This window comes from Taeniopygia guttata, chromosome 2 (assembly GCF_048771995.1).
Source record: "Taeniopygia guttata chromosome 2, bTaeGut7.mat, whole genome shotgun sequence".
NCBI lineage: Eukaryota > Metazoa > Chordata > Aves > Passeriformes > Estrildidae > Taeniopygia > Taeniopygia guttata.
In genome coordinates, this window is record NC_133026.1 from 52,236,788 (window position 1) to 52,264,459 (window position 27,672).

Sequence of the window (27,672 nt, forward strand, 5' to 3'; positions counted from 1 at the left end):
CCTCTCTAGTGTGATCCTGTACGTTGTGGATCTGGCCAGTACTTATCATTATAACTGTGTTTGATAGATTTCATTGTGATAATCTGTTGCCATGAAGAAAGTAACTTTTAGAGGCTCTTCACTCATTCCCATTCCAGATCCCTGCCTATTGCATGCGAGCTAGTATTTACAGTGATATGATGTCAGCAATCTGTTAAGTACCTAAAGAGTGGGTTTATGTATAATGACTAGAGCTTACATAATTAGAGCATCATATTTCATTTGCTTGTTAATTTTCCAAAAATGCAGGAAAGGATAAATGACTGTGGAATGCTATGCATTTGAACAAAATGCTCCTAAACATATTATATATGCCTCCACAGTCAAAATATAGAAATGAGTAATAACCCTCTATTTACTTGACCTCATTTCTAATGCTTCTTTTTTTATATTAGTAAGAGTTACACTGTTGAAAATCAGCTAGTCTTTGATATCTCTGATTTTTCATGTTGCCCCACAAAGCTCTTTAATAAAAAAAAGGCTCAACGATTTATTTTTAAGCTGTCAGATGGCTGGCTGGTCACAGCATAAGGGTAATTTCCTTAAATGTGGTACAGAAACAAGCTGTGGGGAGTCCTACAGTCTAACTGATAACAGAAAAGCTTTGGCTTCTGATGTTGGCCAGGACGAATCCCATGGTCTCCCTATAATAAGCCTCATATAATAGCACCGCCAAAAATATTTAACCTTTAATATTTCAAGGCCAGGGTACAAACCAATCTGCATGGGGAACCTAAAATTCTTGAAAACTTTAAATTCTCTATGTAAGGCTGATTCTTTATTTGGTCATACACTGATCTGCCCTTTATCACAGCTCCAGGACAAACACTGCAATTTATACCATAATATTTTCTGAAGCAATATATAGTAGTCAATATTGACTCATGTGGTAAAAAGATACTAAATCATGATTAGTTACAGGAAAAGAAAAAGCAGGAATTGAAAGCTGCCTTTGTAAGTGAGCTACTCTGGTTTTTTGAGAATTAATGTTATAATCAGGAAGACTAATCAATAGGAAGTTAAGAGGATTTCAACAATGTATGGGAAAACAATAAGGATACCTTGAAAATAAATTATCACACCTTAGCTACATTTTTTAGCCAAGTTTTATTTTCAGTATCTCTCTGATCCCTGCAAATGTTATGCTATGTAACATAAAAGGGAGATATGATCTCTGTCTAAAAAAATAAAAGTCTGAAGGAAGATGGTTTACACCATTCTCTTTGGATAGAAAATACACAAGGCTTTCAGACACTACAGTTTCTAACATAACATTTAATCATCTGCAAAGCTGTGTGCTTTCATATGTGAGTCTCAGCAATGGACAGGAATCCTCAAATATGCCTTCAGATATAGAAAACAGCATACATCAACATTCTTCACTGCTTTAACTTCCCACTTGAGTAGTCAAGTAGCTCTCAGAGTATCTGCACATGCTGTTATTTACTACTGCCTACTTCATTTTATCCTATTTTAATTCTGGACAGGGAAATGATTTGTCCTTGATGAGTACACTGCTACAAAATCTCAGGGCTGACGTTCACAACCTCTTGGTAGCAATACAACAAATTACCAAGAGGCAGCAACTCATCAAGCATGGGTTGCCCAACTATGGTGTAGTACAACTTAGTTCCAAGCATCAATGAAGTAGCTCTGCTAATTTGCATTTTTTTTACAATAGGGCAAGTGAATAATGTACATGCAATCAATTAAAACAGCTACTGTGTCTCAGCTAATGGGGGCAAACTATTAAGCTGACATAATGCATTGTGCATTTGAGCCTTTAATGAAAGCCCACCTAAAGAGGCTTTCTCCTAAGCATTTCTCATTTGCCTCTTTGTTTTGTATTGTGGATTAGCCAAGGAAGCTACCAGCAGTCTTGTCACACTTCTGCCCTTCCTCAATAATCCGAGGTACTGAAGTCTCTTCAAATACCCTGCCTGGGATTTTGTATCTCCTTCCCACAGTTCTTTAACAGCTAAAAGAAAGTATGATCAGTCTCATGAGTTTGTAACCATGGGTCAAAGCCTCTGCAAAGTAGAACCTGCTTTAAATATTACATCCTGTAATGAATTTCTACGCTAAAACCAGGATAACTGAAAAAATCACATGTTCTTATATGTTAAGCAGTTTCCCATCCATGTACTTCAAAACACAGAATATAAACATCCTGTATGTCCTGTAGACATTTGAGCAGATCCCTAAATTCTTTAGAAGAATATGCTCAGTTTAACACTAGGAATTGCAGACCAGCAGCAATACTTCATACTGCAAAGAGAAAACCTACTTCTAAGACTGAGCAGCTGTAAAATATTTGCATGCAACACCCATGCTGATACCAGATATTTAAGATCAAAGTCATAGATTGGACAAGCACAACTCATGTCCTTTACAAACCCTTTAAAATATACATTATATCAAAGATTCCTTTGACTGGTCTCAAATATAGACAGTCTTAGACAGATACCTTGTCAAGCAATTTATAAATGCTTTTACCCAACTTCTGAATTGTATCCAGGAGGCTAAGGCAGATCACTGGAAATGTGCAGTTCAGTTGTAAAACTGAAATTGCTTCATGCTACTCTTCTTCATGCTTAACTCCTCCTTAAGGAGGTATGTGGCTCTTTCACCACAGATGTTTTGCTATAGATTTCAGTCCAGTATTTTGAGTATCCTATTTCTATCTAAAGATGATCATAAATTGCATTTACACTAACACATGGTAAATCTCATGGAAAAGAGGAAGGATTTGAATGGTCAGGGAGATGTGACAGTCAGGGCTGGAAACATTAACTTGCTGTATAAGGAATCTAGTACTTTGCAGAAGCAAATTCAGTGTTTCTGTATTTTCACTGCTAAGAGGATGGAAAAGATTTATACTGCATTGTATCAAGTACCCTGGATAAAATATTAATATAACGAGGAACAATTAATTTGAAATCAATGTACCTCGATGCAACTACATATAGTTACACTTTTATTAGTATAGATGATAATCAGAACTTGACCATTTCAACTTCTGAATTCACCTGAGTCTGCTGGAAGCCAGATGCACCATGAAGTTTTCCAATTAAAAGCCAACGTGATTCTTCCTGGAATGATATTATACCCCTGACTTTCTGTTTTCCTTAGAACCATATTAAAGTTAATGCAGCTCATTACTAATGGTATAGTCCAAATAACAACAAATTGAGTAAAACACATATTCATAATATATTAAATAAAAAAGTAATTAAGCAAGTGCCCACAAAATTTGCTTGCAGAAACTGTAGGTTACTATTCCACCAAGTTTTTCAGTTTCTATCAACACATTCAGCAATTTTGATAACATTTTTGGCCTTTCCTAATGGACGTTTTGGGCATAAGATCATAAAAACAAAAGTACTAGCTGAATTTTCACTCTGGAGTGATTGAATTAAATCATAGCAGAATTGGGAAAATACTTACGCTCCACAAAGTAAGAGCTGGCATCAATCTTCCAAATAATTTGACCACGGTGAGAGCCATTGACGCCACGGTTCTTGTAGTCCAGAAAGTTTTCTGACAAGACCTCATCTATAAACAGAGAAGATTTGTCTCAGTAAGTGCCTGCTATGACCACATGCACAGCATAGTCAGGCTAAAATCACACCTTTGGCTTGACAGAACATTTTAGAGCTACTAGAGAGCTCAGCATGACATGTTGAGAAAACAGATTTATCATTCATTTATGTTACTTAAAAGTTTAGTCAAAGTGGCTGAAGCAGCAACCCAGGATTGGCTGGGCCATGGGCTCATTGCTCCAGCTTCAGTGGGATGAAATGGATTTCACATCTGTGCTCTGACAAAGGAGAAGCCGTGACTTCTACCTGCAGAGACCAGCCAGCAACTTCCTGGGCTCTTCCTCTCAGCGATAACAACAGTTTTAATTTTAACAGAGATTTGTACAAATGTGCTTTAACCAACTCAGCCTTGCTTGCTACAGAAGAAGTCCTTGGTGGGTGCTGAGACTCACTTCTGAAGAAAATTATGTTAATTATTAGTTGCATTAAAAGTGAGAAAAAATGTGAACCACTCAACCTGACATTAAAATACTTCAGTTGTAAACACTGTGAAGAATTTGCTTTGTTTCAAGAGGAAAACAAAGATAATGACATACAACAAGGAACACTGTGCCTCAGGACACAGGGATGGTGTGACCAACTGGAGAACAGAAGAGGCAGCCCAACAGACAAAGTTGAGAAACCCAAAGACTATCACAACATTTTAATAAAAGAGACTAGATTGAAGGAAATTACACTTTCACTGAAAGAAGAAAGCAGCAAACAGATGTCCATATTGTCCCATTGGCGCTACACAGTCATGCTCTCAAAGGAAGAAGGTGAGTGAGTACCAACACTGAACTCTTTGTTGTTACTCTCTTGGGAGATTGCAACAGAATTCCTTCTAATGAGATCATTAACGACTGTGATGAATAATTATAAATAGCAATGCTATCTACAATAAATTTTCCCGTTGCTGACTGGCTAATTGTCAGGAATTATTTCACCAGCTGTGTTTCATGCTGTGTTTTGAAGTGCATCTCTGCTGTAATCCTTCAATAGCAATATCCTCTGGTATGATTCTGCTATGTACTTTATTAATTGTTTGTGTCTTCTTTTAAATTCTAAATTATGTATATCTAAAAAAAGCAGGTAAGTACACAACTGTTACTCTCAGAGCACTGGTTTACTTAAGAATACGTTTATTCATAAGTGAAGGACCATCCTGGATACAGATCATCATGGATCACGGACATCATTCTGTAAATAGGAACATTATATACTTGTGAGAGGACTTAAGACTGTCCCTTTTGCTTTGGCAGGGAAAACACTTTATACTTTAGGCTGAGCATATACTGAAATCTTGCACTGAGCTGGAGCCTGGGAACCCTGCCTGGCTCTCATCCTCATATGGCAGAGAGAGTGTCCCTCAGTTCCGGCATGCTGCTCACTGGCTTCATCACTTGTGATGTTTATTTCTCATATTTAGTCTCTGTAAGCTGCTGGAGATACTCCAACACCTGCCAAGTTGTGATGATGCATGGGTAATTACTGTTCCTCAAAATATACCATTTATAAAATACCATGCTTGCTTAATGAGGCTTAGCTGAGCTGGACACAATGGTCTTGCTTAAGAAATTGCAGGCATTTTAGGCCAGAGTTTAGTGGCACGGGAGATCCCAGAATCAGCTTTAAAATACTGTGTTCATAGGCAATATCCATGGGGACCAGCTGGCACTTCCACTGTTGCTGCTTCCCACAGCTGGCACAAAGGCAGCAGGAACTCTGCCACACAAAACCCCTCTAATTTGACAGAGATGCTGACATATGCCCATACCCTGATGAAATCACATCCCTATTGCAAGCTGAGCCAATGGGCATGACTCCAGAAAACCCCTTCCTCTATTTTGTTGAAAAAGTGTAGTAAGCCTGAAAAATCAGGCTGAAAAGAAGGGCTTCTATCCATCTGCATGTCCAAGGTAGAAGCCCATGAGAAGAGAAGGAAAGCAAGCCAGTCTATGGTTACAGCTGACAGGTGAGACCATAGGAAATCTGGAACATGCTCCCACTGACTAACACCTGCACGCTGCCTCCTGCCATGGAGGCAAGAGACAGGGGCATGTAGAAAGCATCCAGACAAAAGCAGGTCCCCAGGGAAGAGATACATACATGGAGCTAGTCCTTTGCAAATAGTTTATGGACAGTGGCCACTGGTGGAATACAGGCTCAGACAGCAGAAAGGATAATTTAATATGAGCTTATGGAGCTCTGCAATATGAAGAGCACCTGAGTAGCAGCAGTGAAGCTTTTAAGTATAAAACCAATTTTTATACAAAACATATTTACAAATGTCATGATTTAGAAATCCAATATGTAGGTTTTCTCACAGTCAGTTTTAACCCTGTCTCTTTTGAAAGAGATAAGTTCTTAATTCCAAAGAAATAAAAAATTATTTTTAGTCTAGTAGAAATTCATGTTCATTGGGATTTTTAAGCCAGAAAAATTTTATCTCTAGAAGGTCCAAAAGGGAAGTTTTGCTCTTCCAGTTTTTGAAGGTATGTGTTTTTGGAAGGTGAAAGATAAGAAAGAAATATCCTCTGGCAAGTTAAAAATAGCAGTAATTGAAACTCGTCAGGAGGCTGGAATGTATGAATATGCCTGGTCGACCTGTTTTAATTGGCAAGTAACACTATTCCAGACATGCTATTCCCCGAACACACACATTACATATGTAGCACATTGACAAAGACAATTTTGCCTGTGAAATACAATGCTGCTTAGGGCATATGTACATGTACATGTATTTATCAACATTCATGCCATAGGTAAGCATACAGATGGTATGTTATGCTAAGGTGAATGAGTATGTGCAAAGGAAAACTAATTTTATTTCATGCTTCCATTGAGAATCCCCAAAACAAAGGAACTGACCTTTAAAACATGTTGCATCTTAATTCCCAAAGGTAAATGGTGAAGTACTTTTTTTCACCTCCACACAAAATGAAGAGCAAAGTTAATGCTGTTCCCTTTCATATATTTCAGGCAGCATCTAATGCCTTTTGACATTTTTCCAATGAAGCATTGTAATGCATCTCCCTCCCTCTACTTTTGAAATACGATTAACCTTTAAACTAGCTATCTGCTTCCTCTACATAGCTTGGGTTTGGCCCTGCTTGTCCAAAAAGCAGACATTTTGCGATTGCACTTAGGTCTGTGGCTTCATTTCCCTGGGCAGTAGACAGCTTACTAATTAAGGATGAAAATGGGGGAGTATTTGGGATGTGCTGCACTTTGAACATCATTAGTTGCTCCTGGAGCTAGAGCTGGGGATGGTGAGGGTGTCTAAGAAGGGGAGCCAGCAGATATTGCTCTCTGCCCCCCTATCCCTTGGGCATGCAGAAGTGCCAGCTGCCTCTTGGTTGAGAGGGGAGGTGACTGCAGACCTACAAGACTTTGTTGGGACAGGAGCAGCAGCTCCCACAGACCCCCCCATGGGCCCTAGAGGAAACGAGGAAGGTGATGCACGACCTGGAGCCTGGCTGCCCGGATCCCAGTAACAGCCAGAGGGACAAGGCACACTAGCAGCAAATGACAGCAAGTGCTTTTGGAACCAGCAGCAGTCTGATGGACTGCTTCTCCTCACCAAACCAGACACTGTCAAACACAGCCTTTTACTGCTAAAAATATTCTGTGCTGTCACTTCCATGCTGAGCATCCAAATATACTTCACAAGCACAAGAGAGAGATAAGGAACCATGGCCACTAAAGAAACTTATCTTTCAGATGAAGGACAGAATCCAATTGACAAAAAGCATGCTGTTCTTCAGAGGAATTAGGGAAAATGTTGATGAAGTCCACCCCTCAAAAAGATCTGTAAATAATATAATGAGGACTTCAAGTGCTGTCAGCAGCTACACTAAACAGACAGGACCTTGGTATTTGAAAGTTTGTCTAAAATTTCCACAGAGAAGCAATCAGATAGTCAATACATCTTCCTCAGAAAGATTGATGGAGCCTAAATTACAAATATCTGAGTGGCGCTTTTCGTCTGCTTTGTTTTACTTAGGAGGCAGAAATTAAAAACAAACTCCCCTTTTTCATACGGAGAATTCTGTATTTTGCTGATATATATGACTAGCCTGTCTTTACACTTTCTCAAAGACTAACAACTATGAAATTTGGAATAACATGTGCTACTTTCAAAGAAACAAATAATTAACACAAGACAGGAATACAACGTCAGATAGGTTCCTGAACTGGATACAGTATTCCAGTCTCTTATGAATCACTAATTTGATTTAACACTACTTATTACATCATTTGCTTCCTGTAAATGTAATGCAATTATGGCACAAAAATAAAAGCTACACTTCATGACTTGGTCCCTTTTGAGAAGGAAATGCTGAACTTCTGAAATTACATAAGGATTTCTAGTCTTCAGCTAAATAAATCTGCATTAGTTTGAAATTTAAAAATGGTTTTGGTCAATATGTATGTCTGGATTATGATATGCAACGATAGTTAGCAAAATTATTTTAAAAAAAAATTTCCGTACAAAGAGGCTGAGCTCTGGTTGATCTGCTTTGCAACTAGCATGGAAAGCTACAGGAAAGAGATTTCATAAACCACAGAATCAATTACTGGTGGGAAAAGACCTCTGAGTTCATCGAGTCCAACCTATGCCCTAACACCACCTTGACAACTATTCCATCCCACTGAGTGCCACGTCCAGTCTTTCCTTAAACACCTCCAGGGACAGTGACTCTACCAGTTCCCTAGGGAGCCTGTTCCAATATCTAATCACACTTTCTATGAGGAAATTCCTCCCAATGTCCAACCTAAACCTCTCCTGGAGCAGCTTGAGACTGTGTTCTCTCATCCTATTGGTGGCTGCCTGGGAGAAGAGGCTGGGCCCCACCTGGCTACAACCTCCTTCCAGGCAGAGGGAGTCATAATGTCTTTCCTAAGCCTCCTCCATGCTAAACATCCCCAGCTCCCTCAGATGCTCTTCAGAGGACATGTACTCCAGACCCTTCATGAAGTATCAATAAAATAAAATTGTCTTGCAAAATAATAATATAAGGGGTATGCCATAAATAAGCTTCATATTTCTGATGTTTATTCTCTTACCACCCAATCTATCACTTGAAGAAAAACTCAAAATGATGACAAGAGCCTCTGCAATTCACAAGTGGAGCTTGCTGTGATTTGTATCAGGTCATGAAAGTGTTTTCTTTTGCCATCCTTTAGCATTTTAAAACCCAGCCCTTTGGAAGCTGTTCTTCCAAAGATCTGTACAATACAAGTCATCGTTCTGCAGAAGAGAAACTATTAATGAGAAACATATACCAAAGATGCAGATCCCAATTTCTTATTTACAAAGATGCCACATTAAAAAAAATCACAAAAAATAGTTAGGAACATTTCCACTGACTTCAGCTGATATGTATTAATCTCCAGTGTGGGTTGAAACTTCAGTTAATTCATTTGCCAATTTCTGCTGCAGGAAATTAATATACTGTAATTTACATTTAGCATCCCTCCTTCTATAAGTTCCTAGGGAGAAGAGTTCTGGAAAACAAGGGCCTAATCCTTCACTGGTGCTACAAGCTCAATTCTTGAGCTAAGAGTTTTGCATATGCTTTTTTCAAGGACATGAATGGTTCCATTTTAATCCCACAAAAAATTAGCCCCTTGCCCAGCTAGAGAAAAAAAAAATTGGGAGGGAGCAATCTGAACAATGAGTGGAGAAGAGGCACATGTCAAGAGAATGATGAAAAGAAAGTAGAAAAGCAGATAAATTGTAATAAAGTGGGGGGTGAGTTGGCAAAGTTAGAACAATTCTTGGTCACCGAGGACAGAAGATGGTGGCCACAGGTAAACCTGCTCCAGGTACATTAGAAATGTAGGCATGGTGGATTTCAAACCTGAAGCAGAAAGAATTACACATTAAACCCAAATAACCTGTCAGTCACTCCAAAACCAAGGAATCTCAACTTTCAGCAAAACACTTTTATCTTTGAGCATCTAGCTCATTTCAGAGCCGTTTATCACCATTTACCACTCCAGCACTCTCCAAATTACTGCTGGGAGATAACATTCTCTTTTTTCATGACACCAACAACAATCAAAAAAGTAAATGACTAGCCATTACAGAGACTCTATTAAATCTTGGCAATGATGCCTGTAGGTTTTCAGAACACCGTGGATGAACTGTGGATCCAGTTCTTCCTCACTTGCACTTGAGTTAACCACACTGAGAGTTTGAGCTCTGCACTCAAGGGACTTCCCCCTCCTTCCCTGCAAAACTGGAACCTCTGGCTAAAAGCAGAGCTGATGGAAATAGACTCTATTCTTCTATGGTGTCCTTGAAGTGTTAGGGAGCTGTGCTCCAGAACAACCCACCACTCGTGCATTTCTCTCCTGTAACCACAAATCTGCTCAAAGGTAGAAGGAAGGAGGAAACCAAGGAGCCTCAGAAATAAAAACTTGTGGGGCCTAAAACCCCCCAGGAGATGTTAGGTTGCAGTGGGATGGGCATCTGTCCAGTAATACTGGTGTCACTTGGTTCTGCATACCCTTAGTAGTGTGATAGCACCACACAGCTGTCAGTGCTACTTCAGCTGTGCCCGTGCAAGCTGCAGGATTCTCCTTTAAAGCTCCTGCACTGCCAGATTTATTTTTATCCCTGCAGCAGGTGGACCACATTTGGGTCTCAGTACAGCAATAGCTCTACTGCACCTATGCATTGCACGAACTTATTCACAAGTAATGACATCCAATTTGCACACAGAACTGAAGATGGGAGGGAGGAATCCAAACATGGATGATCCCGATTTCTCCAGTGCATACTGATGTGTGGTAAGGTACAACATGGAAGAATTTTATTTGCTTGTTTTTAATATAACAACAAAGTTCTCACAGTCAGTGGAAGCCTCCCCATTGACTACAGTGCAATTTGGAAAATTAGATTAGGTCACAGCAGTGCAGCCATGAAATCTGCTAGAAAATTTTAAAATAAGAGATGCTGCAGGCTCAAGGCAGTATGAAGACAAGATATAAAGGGACATTGGAAGATCTGAAATGTGAACAAAGATGACATTTTTCCAGGTTAACAATGTTCATTAAATAGTGGGGAAATAATTTGCAGTAAAATAGAAAAATGGAAAATGGATTTACAGGAATGTTAAAAGACATTACAGCAAACAGTAGATTAGACAGGAGGTTGTGATCTGATAAAGCAGTAGGAAAAAAAACTCCAAACACAACTCAGATGTGTACACTGAAGCACCACAGTGCAAAGAACCTCTTAAGAACCTGGATTGATTTTATCTGGAAAATGTATTCAATTATAAACTTATTAAAAAGTGAAAGATCTCCAGTGAAGAAAAAAATGCCTTTAGGGCTGGATAGATCAATGGATGAGAAGGATTACAAAAGCTAAATGCATACGCAGTCATTACAGTAGTTGTGGAAGGCAGCATTGGAATATCCCAGTGTTATGAACAGTGCAATGTAAGTGTTATAAACACTAAAGAATGGGAAGAATTTAGTTCTAAACCAGAAAAGTAAGAGAAGAAAAACATATGCTGAACCTTAAAAATCCACATGGCTGGCAACCTCTCCAAAACAAATATTTCTGCTTTAAGCTTTATCCTGCCAAGAATTTTATGTCCTTTCTGTCCACTGTTTGTGCCATGATTAATTCTATCCAGTCACCAGTCTGAACGTGCTGCATGGAATATGCTTCTTTTGCAGGATTGAGGCCAAAATCTGGGATTTGGTGCATCAGTATCCCCAACCAATTTCTGCCAGAATATTTTAGTAGGTGATCGCTGCTGACTTTACTCTAAGTCTGGGCTATATAGCAATATGGACTGGCACAGCACAGAGGCAGTTTTATCCATGCACATAAGGACCTTAGAAGTCAGTGAGAAGGCATGAGGATGAAGTTACTCCCTGTCTGCATTATTTCTCTCTCCTGATATTCAGCATGAATAGTTGCAATGGAAAATTCTTTTTTACCCATTCACCTACAGAGATGTTTATAAGAGCTGTTATTTAATGGAGAAGTAATACATGAAAATGGGAATCCTTTGGCACACAATAAACACCTCTACCACATATTAAATATATTTAAGGAAAAGAACTATCAGTCTGCAGGCTTCTTTACTACGAGTTCCCTAAAAGATCATAAAGCACGCCACTACTACAGTAAGAACTCTGCAGAAGCTTTTTGGTGCATTGCTACTACCACTGTTAACACAAATGACAGCTGAACCTTGGAAGCAGTGAAAGGGAAGATATGTCAGAAGCCATAGGTGTTGGGAATATTCAGAAACCCTTGCATTTAAGTGTTGACTGTATCTACTTGTGAAGGGGTGAATCAGATGCAAAAGCTAACTGTGTTTCTGTCACACTTGGTGGGTCTGTAAACAGCATATCCAGGTTTTGTCTGGCTGAAAGAGTGCACCAGCTAGATACAGAACTGGGAAAGGCAAGAAGTGACTCAGCCTGATAAATCACTCTCGCTGGATTAAAGAGCAGCCAGGTGAAAGCAAGCCACGTTGGAACAAAGAACTGATATTGCTCCCCTAATATATCTGCCAAGGCCTGTGATACTTGGTCCTCTGACACTTTTTGTTCCTGAAATAAATTGTGCTGTGCCTATGAAAGCTACCTGGCCACTGGGCACCTCTGCTGATATTTCACAGAGGGAGCAGAATTGCAGGTGTCCAACAAAGCTTAACTTGCTGAGGTGATCGCAGCCAGCCATGGTTGCCATCTCCAGCCTGGGGAGACACCCAACTACATGATGACCTACTGATGACTTACTAAGACCACAGAGAAATTCTCTTCCAAAGGCCATAAAAAGATTGGAAAGATGGGTGACCCCAGACCGCAACAAATCCAGGCATCAACCAAATTCACTCTAAGCAGGCACATTGTGAAGTGTTTTGTTTTACAGACGGCCACATCTGAAGCAGAGAGGTGGAACAACCATCCAAACATGAAGAGAGAGCCTAAATCTGGGATTAGATCTGTAACAAAGACACCCACAACTCCCAGCCTTATATGCACATTGCTGTTTCTAACATTTTACATCTCTGCTGGCAACATTGAAATCTTTCTTCTCATATGTATTGGACGCTTGGTAAAATAGCTGCACAAACAAGTTCTGGTCCAAGTCTATGGCAGGAATAATGGACATTTTTCTACTTGTCTCAGTGAGCAGAACAGCAACACAGGCCATCTAAGCTTTAAACACTCTCTAAACACAGAGAGTGTTTAAACAAATGTCTAAATGTCTATTAACTAATAGTTATAAGATTTGTCAGGTTGTGGTGAGTTGCCTTTCTGAGGAAGAAATAATACCACAGGATGAAACAGAGGAGGAAAAAAGTTTTAAAGCTTAACTTCAGCCACTTAAGCAGATGAAGACATTTCTACTTATATAAATTTGAGAGGAACTACTCTGGAAAAAGCCAGCTACAGACAGGAAATTGGACCCTCCAAGATTTGCATACAAAGACATTTTTAATAAATACCCTATATAATGTTTTGCTTTCATATAAGAAAATGGTGAAAGAAAGAAAGCCTACTTTATATGAATAAGCAAAGTATAATGTTAGCCCTGATAAACCGCTAACATCAGTGTGCAGAGACACTGGAGTAAATGATTTTTTTCAAAAGTCTGCTTTAAACATTCCTCATTAGCTCCTTTACATCAGATATGGAGGTGATGACAGAAGTGAAATCCAGTAGCAGCTAAAATGTCACTACAGTAATTATAAGACAGCTCTTTATCGACAGACAGCTGCCAGCAGTCCATATTAATTTATCTAAAGGGGCTTCATACTGTAGCAAATAGCAATAGCAAATGAGATAAGAGAGAAAGAGAAAGCCTTGAGATAAATAACTGCAAATATTCCAGCTGCCTCAGAGTAGCCATTAAATGAGAGTCCTTACTTAAAAAAATATACCCTTTGTTCATTATTCATGACTTTGTTTTAGTTTTTTCCCAATAGACCTTTCTTTACAAACAGCTTTTCTGCAAAGAAAACTTAAATTCCAGACTTTTAAATAGCAACAGAGCTTTGTTTTATTCAAATTTCTTAGAGAAGTCTTTTTGAGTGTTTACACATATTTTAGATTGTGGGTCTGTTTCTGAAAAATTGCTGAATGTTCATAATACCATAGTTCTCTTGAGGGAAGACAAATGCACATTTCAGATGAGTTGTTACAGAATGTAGAGGCTCCTCTGCATTGCTCAGAGCTGATTAATAGTATATAGAGGAGAAGTTAGAGCATCTCTAGAGCTCAAGCTTAACAGGAATGAAATGTAATTCCTGTTCCTGAATGCACAGTATGTCTTAAGAAATGCTTGTTTTCCCAATTTTCCTTTTTTTTTCTGTTATCTTTCCACAGCTAATCTTAAAATGTGCTGAAATAATAACATCTATATTTTAAGAGAGTCAACATTTACTATTTTCCCTTCAACTGAGGAGTTTTCTATGGCCCTTCATAAAACTCATATACGTGTGCATGCATGGATGTTTTCAGGAAGCTTCAGGGTGGATACTATTTTTTGCCATGAGACACATGACCACCATTTTTTACACAGCTTTTTGAGAGACTGACTGCTTAGTCCATTTCCTGAGACCATGAACAAATATTATGCCTAATAACCAGTATAAAGCCAGCTCTTACCTGCTTCTGGAAAGACTGCTTTTTTTACCCCAGCTAACCACCCTAAGGAATGCGTAAATGGATCGATAGGGGAGAAGAACAGATATCTTGTGGTAAAAGGAGCTGTGGCTCTTCAAAAGAGGAGCAAGCAGACAGAATTTTCCCACAGGAAAGACGACCTCAACTCCTCTTTTAGGCTACTTTAACTTTTGAATAGCACCCAAAATGTCCCACAGTATGAATACATATGAGATACATGATTTCTGCTCCTTTTTTTTTTTTTTTTTTTTTGTAAGCTATTTATATCATCCCAATTTCCCCAGACTTGGAATACCATTATTCTGAAGTCTGAAGTTTATTGGGTATCATCAAATTTTTAGTGTTGGCAGGGGTGGTGAAAAGAGAGTAAGTTTTATGCATTTCAAAACCAACACACATACAGAATTATTTGGAGATCTTCCCTAGAAAACTACAATGGCAATAATTAAACTCATACAACACAGAACTGCCTTCTGTTCTGCTTCTGCGCTGTCCTTTCCTGGGATACTCCCACAAACAAATAACAAACACCAACTCAACTCCAGTGCTCCCAACACCAAGGCTTAAAGAAAATCCACAACACACTGCCTGATATCCTAAGGAAGCAAATAATTTCCCAGTACTCATGACTCTCCACCATTCTACACAGTGCTACATTCAAACCTTTCAGTTCCAATTTCACCAACCCAAACAATCACAGAAAGGACTGGGTGGTATCCACAAGGCGGATTGAGGCAAACACTAGAATGACCAGTAGCATCGCAATAGTTAACAGAGCTGCCAGACAAGTGATAATAATAGGCTTCAACACTAATCCTCTCCTGAGCAGACTGGGAAAAGCTCATACTGGTTCTCTTGTTCCAGTCTGGCTGCTAATTCAAAACATAGCTATAGATCATTTTACATTCTGAAGGTCATACCCACAATGCCAGGAACATTCCTTCTGTTAACAGGGGTGCAGATTCACAAAATCTGTGCAAAAGCAGACACAAATCTAAGCCATTAGGGATGTCTGGATCTCCCACCCCTATGGACTGGTCACAAACAGAATTTCAGGTCAGAAAGGTGCTTTGTATGGACCCTTCTAACTGTACCTACCCCACTATGAGACTGTGCTGTCATACAGCCACATGAACTCGATTCTGTCCTGATGAACCTAAACTGAAAGATGCACTACAGCAACTCAAGGGCATTCAGTCTGCCAGACTGAAACTGTTCTAAGTCAAGCCCCCAAAAGGCCTTCATCAGATGTTTGCTTCTACAGACCCATTCCTACTGGTTCACCCTCCTTTGTAAATGTGGATACAGCCACAGTGCTAGTTACCTTCATAGATTCTGAGTGTTTTCTGTGTCAAACAAACTCTAAAACCCAAGTGAGCTTTACAGTCTTCCATGTTCTTTAAAGGGAACCAAAACCAAAGCTCATATTACATGAGGCTTTCAGGAGGGGCAGGAATGGCAAGAAGGGAATGAGAGATGCTGCTGTCTGCTATTTCCTTAGTTATTTAGAGTGAGAACCTGAGAGAGCGGAGACAAAACACCTTCAAAGACATCAAGGATCAGCTCTTGGTTTCTTGGGGACAGGACGCACTATTAATTTTTTATCTAGCAGCAGAGTTCCTTGGAACAAGCCACTGACTATTGCCATAAACAACAGGCATTCATCCAGGGGCAAGGATACACTTCAAAATTTGCACCTTTAATTTACTGGAGTGTCTGGGGCAATGTATCCTGTTTGATATGGTAAATTAAGTAGAAGTACCTGGTATATTTTTATTTTGCCCGGTTAAATTTCTATGTATTCATGTTGCTTATCAAAAAAAAAAAAAAAAAAAAAAAAAATTAAGTGTGTCTTCACAGCCCTGGGTGCAATGCGTGAGCTGTGAAACTTGGCTGAACAAGTTCAGTCAGTGTGAAACAGCCCTATGCACTTTCTGTTGACTTCAGACCATGAGAAGCAATACTTTGTCTCTATCTACTGAGGAATGAGTTAATGTGTTGCCTGCACTACTTCAGAATAGGCATACAGCATTTCATAGTGCCCAGTGCTGGGGGCTGCTGTGTCTTCTCATCTAGTCCAGCAAAACATTTCACTTGAAACTTAAAGTAATTTGACTAACCAAGTAATTTTCTGTTAAGGCCAACAAACTAGGCTGATTTCAAGGCATCTGTTTTAAATCCAGTCTCTGTTTCTTTCCTAAAAGATTTAAATTTTAGAAGCCTACTTTTCTTTTCAAAGAAGGACATTTTATGAGATTACTCATAGGAAGAAGGACTGCAGATTGGGTTATTGTAACCTCCACCCCTTTCCCTCCATGTCTAAATAGCCACTCTTCTGTAGCCCTTTTTACAGTCTCTTCAATACCTTGAAATTATCTTCCAATGCCTAACATCTAGCCACCATGGCTCTTCTACATGCTCAGACCTAGCAGTTTCTCACATATCCCCTATGCCACCAACATCTATGTTCCCAATATCATCAGTATGTGAAGCCAAGCCATTTGGTTTTATCCACTAAAGCACTTCTGTAACACCATGGCTCCCTATGATGTCCCCTATGCCTGCTCCAAAAGCTCATAGCACAGCATCATATGCTTATCTGGTTTTGGTTCTCCGTCTGGGCAAGATGAAACCATGCTATTAGAACTAAAATATCTGCTTGGTACTAGGCACACCTTCCAAATAGACAAAGAAAGCAATTTACCAACATTCCCCCTTGTGGAGGCACCAATTCCTTATAGAGTCACTGGTTTTCAAGAAACATTCAAGAACTTTACCTTTTTAAGACCCCTAATACACAGAGAAATACATCTGAAACTGATCCATCATTTTCAAAATTTAGCAGGGAGCAGAGTTAACATAAACTCCAGTCTCAGCCGCAGGACTATTTCTATAGGAACCAAACCAGGTTAAGAAAAACTAATTTTATACTGAAGTGAAACAATCAGGTAGAAGTGGATTGAAACCATTTCCTATTACTTTTATGTGGGGCTGGCTTTACTAGATGGAGTTGCCAAAAATATGCCAATGTACATGGCTCAATATAGCTTCCAATACACAATAAAAGGAAAAAAAAGCAAAACTTTCTGGGACAATTTCAGACTGTCTCAGTCTATAATTATTGTTCATATCAAAATATCCTGTGGCTATGGTGAAAAAGCATTCTCACAAGGTTTTTAAATGATTCATATTCTTGTAAAACCTCTCATCTGTCATAGATAACTCAAGGAATCTCAAGAGGAAACACTGAAAATATTATACTGTCTTAATACAGGAGGTATTTTCCCAACATCCAAATGGCTTTAAAATGAATTTGTCTTGAAATGTCAAGAAACCATCAACAGAAAGCCTTTTTGTATCTTTGCTGAAGAAAAAGTGTGTGCAAGGACTACACCAGTAATACAGAAAGGAACAGAAAAAATTCTTCTAATATATAAACCCACTTTAAGACTACACTTAAGGGAGCTGTATCAGCTCACTACTATCATTAACCCACATTACCCTAATGCCTACATCTACAAAAAGCAGCAAGGAACTCAAAGGGGAAGGGGTAACAGGGACTTACCTATGAGATACATCCCAATCCAGTCCCCTGCATCCACTTCCTCTTTTATATCCCAGTATATCACTAGGTCCTGTGAATGCCCGATGGAATAGTAGGAGCTGCTGACCATCAGGGTAGACCGGCTGTCTGAAGTGACGAGATCTGTGTCGCTGGTAGACCTAGGAATGGTGACTGTCTCATGGGAATTGTTCCTGATGTCCATGTTATGGAACTGGTCAGGGTTATAGCTGTATCTGAGAGGCTCTTTGCACCGGCGCCGATTTTGTGAGTTCCTAGATGGAGATGCCATGGCTGCCAGGCCCAGGAACCTGTTTTGGTACAGATTCTGTGAACAAAAAAAGAAAGGATAGTATTTACAGTGTTACTAATTTTTTTTCAGTGTTATCAGAGCTCAGGAAGAGTAGTAGGTCACAGCAAGAAAGTAAAATATCTTTTTCCATGTATCATTGCAAAAAAGAGACGAAAACAGGCAGCAAGAACAGTTCTAACTCAGCTCCTACTCTAACTCTTACCATGAAAGCAAGTGTAAGAGCAAGCCTTGTACCACCAAGCTCAGCCACAACTGAGCTTGGCAATGTAAGGAAATTAATAGGAGCTGACTTCCTCCATGTTAATGCACATATCCAGACACAAACACCACTACTATGAAACTGCCAGAGAGCCACCCTCTTTTGACGACACAAGCCAGTCTTCTCACTTTTGACACCTGGAGTTAAATGTCAGCCCCAGTAATTCTTGATACATTTACAGAAGAATCCTTCTTAAGGCACAGTCCCTCTAGAGACCATATTTAATCTGGAGAGAGCAGTTAGCAGTAAGAGCTGTTTCTCCCTGCTGGGTATCTGAAGAGTGAGCACCATGAAAACAGAGTTAACCCTGCCCAGAAATGTAAATACAAAGTAAGCATTGTGATGTCCCTCTGCACAGCTGATAGCTTCCAATGCTACAGCTCTGATCTGGGTTTTGCAGCAGATTGTGCATATTAAGCACTCCCTGCTCAGGTAGGATTTTATGAATGCACCAGATAATTAATGACAATTGAGAAGGTTACTGCAGAGTAGTCATCATCCTAGACGTTGAAAAATATTTTAATTTCAACCTACCCTTCCTCAAGGCAAGCTGAGTGACTTGTACAAAATGTGTCTTGGTGAACGAATTAAGAGCTTTTGTGAGATGTCAGATGGAGAATGCTTAAGTTATGACTGGGTGAAATTTTGATGTGAAGACACTCTCTGATACTGATCAAAATACTAGTTATTCCTGACTTCCATACTGCTTGTTTTTCCATCTTCCATCCCAGCTTTCCGTCTTCTCTCCCTGCAGCTCTGCTATTTCAATCACTCAGCTTTTCATTATTCATTAGCCTTCCATTATCCGTGTGTTGCCAGCCATGCTGTCAAGTCTGCTAGATACAAAACCAGACAGCTTTCCAGTATGCAATGAAATGCTTTTCACATGATCAGAAGTCAAATCATCCTTTTGAACTCAAACAAATTAAGTGGCAGAAAATCATAGCTCCTTTGTCCAGCCAAGCAGTTATTTAACAAAAGCATTATGAAGGTTATGGTAGCACAGAAGAACAGTAAGTCCTGAAAAAAAACCCAAATATTTTCTTTAATAATATTGGTTTGGGGGGAATAATTAAGCAACCTATTATTGTATCTTAAGATTCTGTTGCACAAAAACTGTACAGAGAGCAAAAAATTCAGCTGGCATGTTTGCACCCCTAAAATATGCTGTCACTTTGCAAACTCTGCCTGACAACGCTTAAAATCCACTGACCCAAATCCTCACTTAGTGCATTAAACAGGGTTTATAAGCAAAAATAGCTCTGGTAGGAATGCCACACATTATAGGAAGTGCTGCAAGACTGAAGCTATTAATGCAAAAGGTATTTTTTCCTGTAATAGAGGTAGAGGAACAGGGGAGGAAAATTCTGGGAAGGGAAGTGGGAAGAGGGAAGGGAATTATGTTGCATTTGCTGTGCATCTCATTCTGTCTTTTTTTCTGCTTCTTTTCTTGCATTCATTCACTGTTTGGAAAGAGATTCGCATTATAATGACCAAAATTCCATGTAAACATAAAATGCATCTTTTTTAGTCAAAAAACATGCTGTGAACTTTTCTAATCTGGGATGCAGAAGCGGGCACACAAACTATCACGCAGTAGTCGGTAAATTAAAATTGTTGGTAGTTTTTGTCACTTGGCAAAGAAGGCATTGGCTGTCACAAAAAGTATCCGACATAACTAGCACTGGTTTTATAATTGTGAGATATCAATGTAACAAACTTGAAGTTCACTCTTTGGGTTAGTCTGTATCATTAATAACATGGCTTCCTTTGCTCACAGCACTACCCAAAAGCTACTTCAGTTCAAAGGCAGACATTTTATTTCTGGTGACAAATTACTCCAGGGAGTAGTGGTTCTGCAGATACTTTCATTTTTGAATGTTAATGGATGTAGAGTATTAATTAACTGCATACCTTAAAATTAAATTAGACTTAAACATTTTTTTTTCAGCTCCAGCATGACTTTAAGCAGTTATAATAAAAATTGTATATTTATCACTCTGTTTGAATTCTGTAAGTTCCTGTTTTCCTGTATGTTGATGGCAATAGAACAAATGGCATAATTTTAAAGCAAACCAAAAGGCCAAATTCTCTGTAAGTACAAGTCTCTTGTATTTCCAGAAAATCCCCAAACTGAAAAAAAACCCCAAATGAATGAAATAGTCTCATGTAATTATCTGGATTAAATAAAGGCGTCAAAATACAAGCATGGCTGTATGAGTAAGTAGAAGAGAGGTTAGGTACAAAAGTTATTCCACATTTTATTACCAGCTTTTCATGTTTTCTATATAACCATCTAAAGCCCCCAAGCCCTGGTGATAGAGTGCCAGCCATGGTGAGAAAGCTTAAAAAACTGCAAAGACATCCTCTTGATGTCTTGTGAAAGCAATCTGATCTGTCATGGATACATAATATATTTTAAAAATTATATCTCTTTTACAGGTGTGAGATTAGTATTTACTCAATTAGTAAATACTCAATTTACTTGAGTAAATTAGTATTTACTCAATTATTTACTTGCAGTGGTGTGTACACGACACACACTACAGTAAACAGTAATTTCTAATATAGAGTGTAAATTATAAAGAAAGAACAAAGAAAGACAAAATGTTGCTTGTCAGGAAAGACCTCTTCATTCCTGCCTCAAAACAGTCATTCTACAACTGCTCTTACAGTCAGTCCTTGTAGGGGAGTTTCCACCCAGGGACACTCTGCACAAAATGACCTCCAGGCTTCACTTTCCCACTCACTCCCCTCACCACTGATTTTCAAAGAGCTCTGCAAAGCTTTGTCTCTAAAGATCTACCAGCTACATGAGAAGTCCTACCCAAAATCAGATATTTGGAGGATTATCTGTGAGCAGCAGTTTGACTCTTATTTATCTCACTTATTCCATCCAATGCAAACAAATTCCAGAAAAATTAACTGAAGGGTTTTTCTTCCCCTCCAATATAAATCCAACTGCAATACTTAATGGGGAAACTAGGAAGGAGCAGCCTAAAAGAAATAACAGATGAGATCTGACTGTAAAGAAAACTGCCTTCAAAAATATAAGCATAGAAAACCTGTAATCAGTAAATACCAAGAAAAAAAATCACAGTTTCTTCCCACATTCTCTCCCTTTCTCACTCACACCTCTCTCAATTCCCAGTTGCTGTCAGGCATTTGGAAAGCACAGAACTGTTGCCACTGGTGCCTTTTCCTTCACTACCTGAAAAAAAATGCACCATCAATGGTACTTGCCTCCCTCTTTGAGACAACAAGAATCCTCTGGCTGAGAGGCTTCACACCACTATTGCTAGCTGAATTTTACCACAGGATTCAGAGCTGCCATGGAAGCATCCCCTGGAAGTGTTTAATGTCCCCTGGAAGGGTTTAATGTTAGGGATTTTTTTTTTTTTATTTTATTTGGGAGTATTTGAAATCATGCTAGAAAAGTCCATGATGTTTTAGCAAAAAGAGATAGATCTCAGCTAAACATCTGCAAGGAATGCAGCTCTATTCTCTGTTCAGACAATTAAGAGCTTTCTTCCAGAAACTTGGACTGATACCATTTACCTCTGATTGCTGGAAGATGGATTTGTGCAGGTAAGGATGATGGTACAATGTACTTTCACTGCTCATACCAGAGACAAAATATGATTGAAACACAACCCATCACTGGAGCCCTGGCAGATGAAGAAATTGAAGAGAACAAGGTGACAATATTAGCAACCATGACAGCAGCCTCAAAATAGTCACTCAGATGTCTGCAAGCATCACTACAACCCAAATGTCAAGGGCAACTGCTGAGAAAGACAATGAGATAGCTTTCTGTGATGGGAAGCTATGGACACTGTGCATTAATCCATCTGAAAATTTAATATGCCAGTGGTCAAGTCTGGCATCATAGGCAAATCAGATGTGGAATCAGTCTCTTGGTTGCTCCACCAGAAATTAAGGCTCTCCTGATAAGCTTTTAGCTGTCATTTGCAAGACTTATGTGTTTTTTTTAAAGAGAAGTAAGAGTTAAGACTGATTTAAAAGTAAAAAATTAGGGCAGTCTGGTGAAAGATAAATTACCTCAGCAGAACTCTTAGGACCAGCTTTCAAGAAGGTAAGACCATGTGCGTCAACTAGGATAGTGTACTAACAGAACAGTAAGTAAGGTGGTAACAGCCAGCATGAAAGATTTGGTAAGCTGGATGAGAGAAAACCTATAAAGATTTAGAAAACCTAGTCATAGCCCAGGTATGAATACCCAGAGTGAAATCCTGAGGCTGGGCCAGAAAGACAAGTAGGAAAACAATAGTGCTTACAGACATCAAAAGATAATGTGATGGGAATCTGCAAGCCAGAGCTTTGAGGAAGACCTTTAACTTGAAGGCAAGGCTGCTGAAAGAGCTTATTATTATTAGACCTTAAATTAGAATTGGTGAAGTTCTGAAGGACAGGAAACTCATGTCTGTTGCATGGAAGAGTAAAATAATTGGGTGAAAGAAAAAGTATATGATAATGATCTTGCTGCTACTCCTTAGAGGGCAGGACTTTCCCCTCCAGCCTTACTCTCAACTCAGCAATGTGAAGTCCTCCCTCAGAGCAAACTCTCTTACTTTCCATAGCCCTGAATACTTATTGCAGGATCTGCTTCTTGCTCTTCCCAGGAAACCTCTCATCTTCACGTCCACTGCAGGCCTGCTCTGGAGGCATCTCTTCCCCATCTGCTCTCCCCGCCCATGGCCCTGAGGGTCCCCTAGCACCGCCACTCAGCTGCTTTCAGGGAAACTGTGCTATCTCTCCGTCAAACTCAGAGGCAGGAAAAGGCAAATGAAGTATTCTGATTTCTTCCTTTCTGCCTAGGGAGAGTCCTCAACACAGCACATGGTACCTGCACAGCAAATTTAACCATGAGAACATTTGCATTTTCCATCACTGAAGGCATAGTACAATTGACTACACAAATTGCAAGGTAATGCAGAGGTAAGAAAGAACACAGTTCAAAAGTAAGCTGTAATCAAGGCTACAGCTTCAGCTATCATAACAACCTCCCATCAACCTACTGCCACCTATCTCAATTATTTATTTATCATCCTGTAGAAAAAAAATCCCTTTGAACGTCTGAATTTTGGAAGAATTGTTAATACAATGCTTAAAAAAAAAAAAGGATTTTTAAAGCATTGCTTATACTACAGCCAAATCCAGTAAACAAGGGTGTAGAGTGAAAAATGCTATGCAAAGTCTTCTCCATACAATCTAGTACTTGACTTGCTGTAAACATAAAACCCAACACGAAAGTCATGAAGCTAGGGATTGGAGAATGTCATGAAGCCAAAGGATTTGGAGAGCCCAGAGAAATTTGTAGCATCGGTCCATTTATTTTAGAGGCACAGGAATGGCTTCTTAGCGCTCCAAATGAATTGTTTAATAGACCAAGGGAGTTGCAGGCTTACATGGTCTACTGACACCCTTTTCCCTGTAAGATATTACAGAGCACGTAGAAGAAACTGCTGCTCTTGGGAAAGCTGAAAACATTTCAGAGGAGCACATGCCATAGAAAACTAGAGAATGTTAAGAGCATTTGTCTCAATATTGCACATCTATGGCACTCTACACACATACATATATATATATATATATACACATATTTATATATATGCCTATAATGACCACTAATCAAAAATAAAAGCCATTATACATCAGCAGCAAGGCAAATGGATGTTATTAGGCAGTTCATATTTCCATTTTCTGACCTTTGTGCCTTTCCAGTCCAGCTGTAGTGCTATGTTAATGTATCCTCTTATATTTAACTTTGCTTCAGTGATGTGCAAATCAGTGCACAAATTAGAATCAAAATGAAAGAGCTGGCCTGAAGGTCAACCCAGCAAGGTTTGGTGCTGGTGAATGGGATTGATTCCTGATTCAGGCCTATTAGTCATAAGGCAGAAAAAAGTGGCAGCACAGTAATGAGGGTACTTTTACCATCTACAGAGCAAACAAACAAGAGCAGTCTATATTTTCTATGAGCACTTAAACAATCTCCTGGGGACAAGAAGATAGAAGCTGGAATATGGGGAAATGATGGGAAGGAAATTCTTGGGGTTCAGAAAATGGAAGAAAATTAATAATGTGGTTTTTTCTTCTCTTTGTGAAAGCACTACAAAAGACTAGTGTCTGATGAACCCAAGAGAGTGTGCTAAAAGACACACACATCACATTAAGATCTGTACTCCTGTAAGTATATAAACCAAACAATCTTCTGAAAAACAGCAACAACAAAAAAGACATTTTCTTAGCTTTACATGAGTTGACCCCGAATTTCTCCACTTTATGTCTAACTAAGAGCAATTAACAATCTTACGTTCAAGACATTTGCACTGAGTCAGTAATAATCCACTCACAGTTCACTACATAAAGCACTAGGAAGTTTATGCAGTGAAATGCAACTAAATACAAAATTAATTTCTTATTTTCTGTTAAAATGGTAGCAGCAAAAACAGTCTTGTCTCAGCAGTTTAGCACAGCAGGGGATGAGAAACAGCCATCAGACTTACCCGTTACAGAAAAAAAGATCTGAAAACACTGCCAACATTTTTAAAGGACATATTCAAGTACACAAGAACAGGTAAATATACAATATGGTCTGAATATAAAATCTCAAAAATATAATTATAAGGGAATTAGAAAAGGGTCAATATGATAATACCTTTAATCAAGATAACATTACACAGCTTCACTCTCTTCTTTTCACACTACAAAATGAAAGAAATAAGCTTAGGATCTCATATGCTATAGTCAAATACTCCAAAGTCCACAATGCTCACCTTTGTTCATGCTTTATGATGCACATGATAGGATATGTATATCTTTTACTTGGTTGGTTTTAACCACCAGAAGCAGGCAGAGAAGTCTGCAGCAGTACTAGACAGAGGAAGTACACTGACTACCTCTCAACAGGTGCAAGATGAAGCATTTGTACATAGCACAACGCACCCCCTCTTACCAAGCATCCTCGTGTCCACAAAGGCCAGTGCCTTGTGACTGTGGTGCCAAAGACTAAAAACCTCCATTCTTCATCATTTCAAACCCAAGAACAATATTTAAGGACAACAATCATGGCAGGAAGAAATCCAAATATTCTGCAGCAGGCACTAGTATTGGTTTAATCCACCTTTTAAAGTAAATTAAGCATCACTCTAACAAAAGAGTTGTCTCAAAAAGCCTGTGTGTCCCACACTGGTCTGTTTAAGAATCACTGCCACATTTATGAGGTCCACTGGAAAGTGGGACTCTGCTGGCCTCCCAGGAACAGTCCTTAGTCCAAGGGAATTTCAGGAAGGGGGAGGTTAAGAACAGGGATTCTCTTCTATGTTACAGGCTAAAAACACTGCTGCTCTTCTCTGAGGTGATCCAGTGATACTCCTACTGAGAAGCCCTAACCATGCTGGATGTCCTGTTTCAGGTTCTGCACAGCACATAATAATAGACATCGCTTACCTGATGGATTTTTATAACCAGTTGCTTTGGTTCTTCAAGTACTTAGTCCATGAGAAAGATCAATGTCTACAGAGGTCCAGATTAATTCAGTTGAAATTCTGAGTACTTAAGCCACCCAATTTAGGAATGCAAGACTCCCTGAGTACTCAAAGGGAAGGAACAAGCTCTTCATGAAAATGACCGAGACCCAAGTAAGGCTTTCCCAGACAGAATTCAGCTTCACCTCTCTTTATCCCTTTTTAAGGAGTCAGTTACTGTTGGGATCCTCGGTCAGACATGTTAGGTTAGGTAGGAAGCAATCAGACCTCTCGAGCTGTAAAATTTTGTATTATATAAAAGTAAGTGGGCAAAGCACTCCTGAGAGCAGCAGAAGATGTGTATTCTAAGTACATTAATGGATGCAAAATAGAATAAGGGAAAAAAAAAAAAACGTAACTAAACATAACTAAACTACTACCTGATTACCTAAGAATAGTCTGATTTTCTAGACAACAGTAAAGTTGCAGACTAGAGGGTACATCCAGAGAAAAAACACAGAAAATAAAATACTTATATGCACTCTATGTACAGCTCTTTTAAAAAAAGTAGTACCAGTAAATGCAGCAGAGGTTTACAGGAAAAGCTGTGAAGACATTCTGCACAATTGAAGAGACTAACAATGAAATGATGTAGAGTAAACATGAGTTGCAGAAAGATATCCAGTAACATACACTGTTTCCCAGAACTGTCAGGTACAGTAATTTCTCAGTCATTGCTCAGAAGCAGTCTGAGATTTCCCATGTCTCTTTCCCAAAGTTCAGTGACTGGAGGAGTTTTTTTTTTGCAGCAAGCGCTCTTAATTTCTTATGTTACATGACAGTTATAAAAATCCTACCATTCTCTACCATGAAGAATGCATTACACCTTCCACTAAGACAACTGTTTTGCTAGAAAACAAGCCTTGTGTGACATCTGTAGTGTATATTGCTACCAGACACAAGAAGAAAAGACTTGTCTAATGTATTACACAGGTGTCAGGCATAGCTTATTATGCATAAAATATACACACAAAAAAGAGGTGACTGAAAACAACTAAGCACAGATCTCAAAAGAAGTTTTTAATATTAACCTCCTTTCAGACACAAGTATAAATCTTTGCAAATGAAAGGTTCATGTGTGTATGTATCAAAGGATTTATCGTGCAGATCTATACATGTACATTCCCACCACTCATGCTTCTCTTTTTGTCTAGACACTCCTGTGCAGCACAAGTGCATCCATACACACCACATTTATCACCATGACCTGTAAAACTTCTCTTGACTCTGTGAGTGTTATCCTCTAAAAGAGCTGTGTGCACTTTCCCTCCTACCTCCCTCTATTCCAAGCTGTTGGCAATGACCCTGCTCCCCTGTGCCATGTCTCTCACATCACAGCCTATGCCATAGCCATATTCCAGGTGACCATGCACTTTCTTCTCCTTCACATCTCTTTTTTTTCTCAAAGCCGATCTCTTCTTCCTCACTTGTCAATACTACTGTCCCAACACTTGCAGATAGGAAGGGACAAGACACACAGCATCACTTGCTGTACCAGCTATAAGACAAGGACTGGATTAACTCGTGGGGACAATAAACATACAAAACCCAGCAGGGCTAGAAGGAGGCTCTTTTCACTCATGGTTCTTTGGCTGATCCCCACTCCACAGCAAAGAGAACATTAAAAATGTCCTATTTCATTCAGTGCTGCTAGACTGTCATGTTTCTTTCCTCTATCTGTATTTCTTTAAGAGTGTAAG

At 39.2% G+C, this 27,672-nt stretch overlaps 1 protein-coding gene across 12 annotated transcripts in view; it reads right to left on the bottom strand.

The window, feature by feature from the left end:
* The window catches only part of HECW1 (HECT, C2 and WW domain containing E3 ubiquitin protein ligase 1), a 250,824-nt gene that overhangs the window by 146,947 nt on the left and 76,205 nt on the right, over positions 1-27,672 (bottom strand). For all 12 annotated transcript variants that reach the window (XM_041714544.2, XM_041714543.2, XM_041714540.2 and 9 more), the window contains 2 exons: positions 17,854-18,178; positions 3,487-3,594 (listed from right to left, as the gene is read on the bottom strand). In XM_041714544.2, the coding sequence (XP_041570478.2) occupies positions 3,487-3,594; positions 17,854-18,178 (433 nt within the window). The remainder of the gene's footprint in view (positions 1-3,486; positions 3,595-17,853; positions 18,179-27,672) is intronic.